General features: G+C 30.1%; 1 protein-coding gene across 1 annotated transcript; it reads left to right on the top strand.

Moving 5' to 3' along the window:
• Positions 1-3,599: 3,599 nt before the first annotated feature.
• On the top strand, positions 3,600-4,954 carry LOC149554465 (agamous-like MADS-box protein AGL11). Its single transcript, XM_089828887.1, has 7 exons — positions 3,600-3,787; positions 3,882-3,966; positions 4,069-4,130; positions 4,232-4,331; positions 4,511-4,552; positions 4,664-4,705; positions 4,811-4,954. Exons 1-7 carry the CDS (start codon positions 3,600-3,602, stop codon positions 4,952-4,954), a joined length of 663 nt encoding a protein of 220 aa, XP_089685013.1.
• The last annotated feature ends 3,137 nt before the right edge of the window (positions 4,955-8,091 follow it).

Below are 8,091 nucleotides of genomic sequence, written 5' to 3'. Positions count from 1 at the left end.
CAGACTAGGGGTCTGGGAAAGAAAAATTTTACTAGGGGGTCTCCATTTCTAGAAGAAATTGGGCATACATTGTGAGACAACAACACTAATCAGGGAAGTATTGTACACTCTCCAAAATATTATATTTTTGGGCCTATTTTATTAACAATTTCTGGGTTGACATGTTGTAACTAACTATATCTATAAATTGGCAAAACTCTTGTATAAAATGGCTTATGGTGAGGGATTTTTTATAGAGGTGTGAATAAATAATAGCTTCTTGTAGCAGTATTGAGCTTTAAGGTTGTAATAACTAGATAATAAAATATTGGATTCATTTTCTGGTGGATGTAGCTCAAGGATTGGGTTAACCACATTAATCTTTATGTCTTGTCTTCTTCTCAATGTGCATTATTATTATTTTTCAATTGAATATATTTGTATGTAATTTTTTATTTTCATCTCTTTCAATTCTTACAATCCTTGGTCTCTATATGCTTGAATTCATCCTTTAAACTCCTATCATCACATTGTTCCTTATAAGCTTCACTCAGCTCATAATTACCAATTACACCAAACATATAGTCATAAAATTATTGAATATCATTCACAAGTAAATCCCTAAGAGGTACGAAAAATAATGTGTCTACCTTATCAGTTTGTATAGAAATGTTTAGGTGAAGCTTATACGTGGGTACATCAGAGGCATCATATCTAATAATTTTTACCATGTTTACCTTGGATTTCGTCTTCATGTTTAGGGAATTTGAAACCATCACTCTTAACTAGGGATACAATCGATAAGTTATCTTTATCTGATCAGTTATACCTCAATCTTCATATTAACTTATATTATTTCATGAATTTTCAATCATAAATCTTTGTACTCAATCTCTAGCTCAAATTAGCACTAATCACTCTATATCTCTCATCAATGTAGGGTAGCCAAATGAATGCCTTTTTCTCTTATTTATACTAAAATGTAGTATTTAATGTGCACTAGAGCATATTAATTACTCCGTACAGTGTACTCGATCACCATATACAATTCAGTCACTTTGTTTTTCATTTTTTATTGATGATTAGTATCCTAACTTCTCATGTCTTGTGAACATATCATCTTTTCTCAAAACAAATCTCACTCAGTTAGAATCACTCCATTAGTTACCGACCAATTTGATGAGAATGTGGATTTTTCTAAATTTGATTGATTTATCCATGTGCATTTTTTATTATAAAGACATGGACCTCAATCCTTTCTAATTTTGGAACTAGTGTAAGATATAAAAGTAATTATATATTTCCATACCTACTAATAAATTTTAGTAAGAGGTGGAAGTTTCACCTGATCCATTGGAAGCTATGTTGAAGAATGATCGTTCAAAATATTTAAAGGATATTAAAAATACCTAAATTAGAAAAAAAATAGAGATAAAAAATTTAAGAGTTAGTAAAACTTTAATATCCTATAGAAGCTTTTAGGTGAGCTACCATAGTCTTTCACCACCAATAAAATGGGGAAAGAAAATCTTTTCACAAGAAAGAAAGCATGGTAAGAAACTATCTCTCTATGATTATCAAGGTTATTAATGTAGAAAAATCTAGGGATCACATATATTAAATACCCCTAGATCTATAAATATGATCTTAATACAAACTTACAAAAGACCTTGTTTTCTCTAGGGGGGTGAGGAAATAAGACAATACAAGTTCATGGGATTAAATGCAAATAGAATATGATTAATAAAAAATATAAATATTCATGTATTCAAAGGACTAGCAATACATAAAATAGGTACACAAATATAATGTAAGGACAAACAAACAACAAATTTAACCCAAAAATAAAAGTAGGACATCAAGTGGGTGTCAAGACTAGGTAAATAAAATTTTCTCTAAATATTATATCATAAAAAGTTAGAAGAAGTAACTTATTTGATGTAAACAAAGAAAAAAAATGTCAATTGAATCATATTAGGAAAAATTAATAATCCTAGTGATGAATTTTGCTTCTAAATTTTACCCCTTTATGATAATGCTTTAATTAGATTTATTGGTGTGTTATTTAAAACCACTTTTTTTAATAGTGTTATTCTTAATGTCATTAATATAATGAAACTAAAGTATTTGAACAATAATAGATACATCATTTTTTAAGCATTCATCACAAACTATACAACCATGATTGAGATTTGAACTCCAAAACAATCCAAAATTTTTCCAAATTTAAAATGTAATTTTTAATATAAAATATAATCATTTGAATGAATGTAAAATTTTAAGGCAATTTAATCAATATTAGTGTTTAAGAGAAGTGTGTATAAAAATCTATATGACCAATAAGCTTTTAATGCACATAAAATTATTCAAACTCTCCAAAATATTATTCAGATGAAAATATTAATTTTCATTATATATTATGGTCATAAGATATGTCAATAAATATGTACCAATACATCTATAATTAGACCCCACATCTACTATAAAGCACAATTACCAACCAGTTTAACAACAATAACTGAGAATTAAAGGAACACCATTAAACTTGTATATTTTTGTACAAGTAATGGGAAGTGAGCTATACAAAGATGTAAAACTATAAATCCATCTTGGAATACCTTAAAACAGCATTTGAAAGTTAATATAAAAAACACCAAAATCATACTTGCAATTCAATATTCTAATAACTATTAAATTTCTCAAAGGGCTATGGTAATCTTTGAATTAAATTTCTCATAGTTAATACATAATATTTTGGCATGAAATGAAACTAGTAGTGGTTTAGGTATGATCATTGTAAAAGTATTATTTAAATTTTTAAAAATGGTCCTATCTATAAACTATGGTAGGAACATCCTAGATTTCAAAGAACTTCTATAAAGTTTTAGAGTCAAATAATCAAATTTCATGCTACAACAGGATGTTGTTTTTGCCAATGATTGAGAAACAGCCCAAACCAAAAGTGAGCAATAGTCTTCCAAAGGGAAACCAATACTTAAAGAGGGGATATGTGTCATAAAGTAGATTAGGTTTTAGAACTAAATAATAAATTTCATACCATCATCAACAACAATAATAACTTGAATTTAGAATTATTATTACCATATTATATCTAAATATGCTAAGCAGTAGGTACTTACAAATTTTTCTTTTAAAAGTTTTTATAGTTATTTAATACTGAGTTCTCAATAAATATACAGACTCTATTTTGTTTCCAATCTGAAATATAACCGTTTACAACAAATTTTAAATATTCGCAATATTTTTTTATCGATTTTTAAATACTTCTTAAGATCAAAATACGTAAGGATTTGGCTGGGGAATCCATAGATTTGACTGGGGAATCCTATGGCCGACTCCTGTACAAGAGTTTATAAATTTTAACATATAAGTGCTATGAGTTGACTAATCATGATTGTCTTGATACGGGCATGAGCATATTCGAAACGCTCATATGAGACTTTTAACTTCCTTTTCCGTCTAAACAATGCTCTCAAAACTCTCGGTAATGTCTAGATCTAGTGTGGGTGATTCCTAGATCTATGAAAGACCTTTAAATTAGCTCTATAGATAGTTGACATTTTGCTTGAACAAGACATACGTACGTAGACAAGGCAGCCATGGGAAGAAGAGTAGGGAAAGTCCAGCTGAAAATGATTGAGAGCACGACGAGCAGGCAGGTCAGTTTTTGTAAGAGGAAGAAGGGATTGTTTAAGAAGGCCGCCGAGCTCTCAGTTCTCTGTGATGCACAAGTAGCTGTCATCATCTTGTCCAACACTGGAAAGGTCTATGAATATTCCAATACCAGGTGCATTATTAAGCCCTAATCTACATTGTATGCAATTGTTCGATATATCCAGGCATCTGATTATAAGCATTTGTTTTTCCACTGGTGATGTCAGTATGGAAAAAACTTTACAGAGGTACAGAGAAATAACTGCCCACAAACCAGAGTGTGATGAGACTGTTAAAGACGGTGAAATAGCTGTAAGTTCTTTGCCTATATGAACGGGGACTATACGATTTCCCTTGTAAATATATCTCTTTATTGGATGGCTTTAACAATATTCAATCATTATGAACTTGAAGCATTGGCAGCGAGAGACAAGAAAGCTCAGGCAGGAGTCTGACAGTCTTCAAAACACCATTAGGTATCTATACAGTTTGGCTTGAAATTCACTTTTATTGATAGAACACTACGAATAGTTATGTGCAGCTTATCATATGAGGTTAAAATGGCGTGAACTCACAGGAACCTAAAGGGAGAAGCCCTGATTTCCTTAAGCATTCCAGATCTCCAGCGGCTTCAAAACACACTGGAGGAGAGCTTAGCTCGTGTAAGATCAAAGAAGGTAGGTAGACTGAAAGGGGTTGTTTAATATTGAATTCCTTTATCACAATTTTCTTAATTATGTCGATGAACAATTACAGTTTGCAAAAGAAGTTTTAACAAATCACAAATTCTAGGAACACCTAATGTTTTAAGCACTTTTGAAGTAACAGGCATTCCTATATTGTTCTACTTTAACAGGCGGAAAGGCAAATTGATGTGATTGCCATGCTGCGAAAAAGGGTATCAGTTCCATGAAACTACTCAATCTTGTATTCATTCATAGAGATCTGTCTTTATGTAAATAACTTTTATCAATTTATCAATTTCTCCAGTCTATTATTATTGGTACAGGACCGCTACCTTCAATTGAAAAATCAGTTTCTTATGAGTGTGGTACTATACTCCTCCTGTTCTATAAGGGTTGCAAATATATATATTCTTTATTCAGAATACTCTTTTCACTCGAAAGAATATTTAGACTGGTTTTCTCTGTGTCAGATAGAACGAAACCAATGCAACAGAAGCAGAGTGCACCTTGATAATTCAGTTCAAGAAATTGTACAGAATTTGCAAAAGGTCATTTCGGAAGAATCCATCAGAGGAAATTGTGGAGTTATTGAAACTAATCTTCAACTTGGGTAACTGTTTGTCCATTATTGCTTCGTCCACCTCATATACAACTATGGATAGTATAATGAAACAAGTATTGGAAGTCAATAGTCCAAACATAACATGAAGATTGTTCTTCATGTAAGTATTTTCATAAAAATCATGAACTTATATGAGTTGTGCTACCTTTTTAGGTGCTTAAACTATATAGTACAACTCTGATGGTGTCATTTCTTTCAAGCATTTTATTTGTTAATTTATCATTGTGAGAAGAAATTTTTTGCAGCCCTGATGCAACATGTTATTATCAGTATTTATGATCAGTATATATGATGCAAAATTCACTTTTTTAAAGCTTAAGAAAATTTTTGAATCTATATTTATCAATAAATAAATTTCATTTATTCACCTACATTTTAATATTCATTAGAAATATAATTTTTTTTATTAAAATCTTTTGAAGAAAATTCAACATATCTAATATAAAGGTTATGTGTCCTTCTCTAAACACATTTTAAAATTTATTTTAATCATTACATCACATAATATAATTATCATTGATAATATAAGTCTTTATAGAAATGTTTCATTGAATTCCATTATTAAGTAGAGCCAATAACTTATATATTTATCTAATGTATTTTAAATTCTATTACTAGTTTCATACCAAGTTATTTATGAAGTTTAACTTAAATTTAGAAAACATCACTAGCACCTTCTATTGGAAATCATTTGCAGACCAATGCATTTCATAGTTTAGTAGATTTTGACTAAGCATATTGAATTTCTTTAAAGTGTTGTCTAGATGCTAACAATAATTTGAAAGACTGGTAGGAGAAGTCAGATTGTTACAATGCATTGCTAACTTAGGAAGTTGTAGCATAAGTTTTTGAAGATGGTAGTGATATCCTATTCAATAACTTCATTGATTCCTTGTCAAAGGTTGAAGTAGATTTTAAAAAGAAATTCATTAGAATAAAGAGCTATAACAGATGCTGGGTGGGCTAAAGAGACAAAAGAATTAGATGAAGTTAAGACAGTCGAGTGATCGACAAAAAGAGAAATATATGTTTAGGAGGTAGTTGGAGAGATTAAGGCTTTTCTTGTAGGGAGTAGCTAAAGATTTATGCAATTAAAGGCAGCGAGAGATTTAGATAAAGATCAAATATATTGAGTAGCCCATTAAGAAAGTAAATATCTCATAGATGCATATATTAAACATTTTTAATATTTTAAAGAAGTTGGAGATAGTAGTGTTGGATACAATTGATTAATTGTGTGTTGTCTTTGATGTTATACAAATGTCATATCAGTTGACAGTCAGTGCACGCTGAGCTCACTTGGTCCATGAAGATCTACCAAGTGTTCCTAAGTTTACTCTATGAAAAAGGAAGTATCTATCGAGCTCACTAGAGTGTCGAAGGAAGTTATGCAAAAAAGAGCATTAACCGAGATCACTCAGTTAACAAAGGGAAAGTTGAACATAGTTAGTGTTAATTGATTTCTCATGATTACTAAAGGAATTTTGTCAGTTAACAGTGTTACCTGAGCTTCTATTGGTTAACATAAGAAATTTCTTTAGAATCAATTTCTACCAAGCTGGGTCAGCTACCAAAGGATTTTCTTATTTTGGCATGTAAAGCTTAATTATTTTACCTATTGATTCTAGCTGACTGAGGTGATGAATATTAGTTATTCTAATTTGTATTTGAGTTGACTTGACAATCTGAAAGGTATAAGTAAAAGGTCAAGTTGTGATTTTAGTATATGTGATATGCAAGTTGAATGAAAGAGATAAGAAGAGAGGAAGCGAACTTGAAGGATAAGCAGGTATCCTTGTGAAGTAGAAAAGTATTATTTGATTGGGAAGGATCAACTATGAACCAGAACATAGATCTTTAATCTACATTGTAGTTGCATCACAATTAGGTCATTTCATTGTTACTTTCTAACCATTGTAGCAGTGATCTAAAATCTCTTAACAAAGTTTGTTTAATAGCCATTTGCAAATCCTCTAACAAGGTGGCAATTCCATTGTATTGTTTTAAGATCTTTTGCAAGGCCACTCCTAATAGGGTGATTAAATCCTTTAACAGGGTCACACGTAACAGTGTGTTTTGTAACTTTTAACAAGTTTGGCTCCTAATAGGACTCATTTCAGAAGAGTGAAAAATAGTAACTAGTAACATTGGTGGTTTTTTCCAAATTGGGTTTCCACATTAAATCTTGGTGTCTCATGTGTTCATGTCATTTCTTTCATGCTTGAAAATAATTACTAATAACATCTTAAGATCTACTAAAATAATTCACACTTTGCATTTACCAAGTTATAGCAATTTTTGTATGTTTACCGAGTATCACCAATAATCAATTTTACTAGTCTAAATTTTAATTGACATCTAAAAGATCTGGGATTTATTTTAGTAGTAACTAATTCACCCCTCCTCTCTAAGTTACTCCTCTTATATTTCCAACAAGTCAAAGACAAAAATGATTAAAGTGATGACTCTTGTTGTAAATGTCACCTACTGATTTTGTAACTACCTTCTTTTTTTGGTTTGAACATTGAAGAATGTTTTAATTGTAATTTTCATAGATGTCCTGTCATTTTTCTTTCCATTAGAGTTTTGACATGTGTCCTCCCATTTGAAGCTTGTTGCAATCCTTCTATATATTGATTTCCAAGATGTGGAGTAGAGGTCCAAAGTCATAGAATTTTTAGTATTTTATGTTATTTATAGTTGGTCCAAATTTTGTCAATTATATGAATGTATTCAGTTTTACAAATCTGAGAATATAGTAAACATTGAACAATTTAGTTTGTCAAGTTCTGAGTTAGATTTTTGTTTTATATTAGTAACATATTTGTTTTCATGGAAAATATACTAAAGGAATTTTTTCATATTTGTGTCTCTAATTTTTTTCTTGATTCTTATATATCTGTGATCTTGGGATTGAAGTGAGCAAAGTTCTTTCATTTTAATGCAGCTTGGACAAGTTGTATGTCTTTTATTAATTTATTTTAATTCAAATAATTAAGTAAATCTTTTCTATAATTGATAGTGTTTCAAATATATTAGAGGGATATAATAAGAAAGAAACTTAGAGTTAACTATTCACAAATTTAATTGTAAGTCAATTAAATAGGTCTAGAGTAATTGATTTTGACT

Source organism: Cupressus sempervirens, chromosome 5 (genome assembly GCF_028749045.1).
Source record: "Cupressus sempervirens isolate cs-2001-9-10 chromosome 5, ASM2874904v1, whole genome shotgun sequence".
NCBI classification, from domain to species: Eukaryota; Viridiplantae; Streptophyta; class Pinopsida; order Cupressales; family Cupressaceae; genus Cupressus; species Cupressus sempervirens.
The sequence above is the reverse complement of the archived record's forward strand: the minus strand, read 5'-3'. Positions and strand labels throughout refer to the sequence as shown.

Bases quoted from the DNA above. Each gene is read 5' to 3' on its own strand.
- LOC149554465 (XM_089828887.1), top strand. From the start codon at position 3,600: ATGGGAAGAAGAGTAGGGAAAGTCCAGCTGAAAATGATTGAGAGCACG. The intron at 3,967-4,068 runs GTAAGTTCTTTG...ATGAACTTGAAG, and splicing joins TTAAAGACGGTGAAATAGCT to CATTGGCAGCGAGAGACAAG. The intron at 4,706-4,810 runs GTACTATACTCC...TCTCTGTGTCAG, and splicing joins ATCAGTTTCTTATGAGTGTG to ATAGAACGAAACCAATGCAA.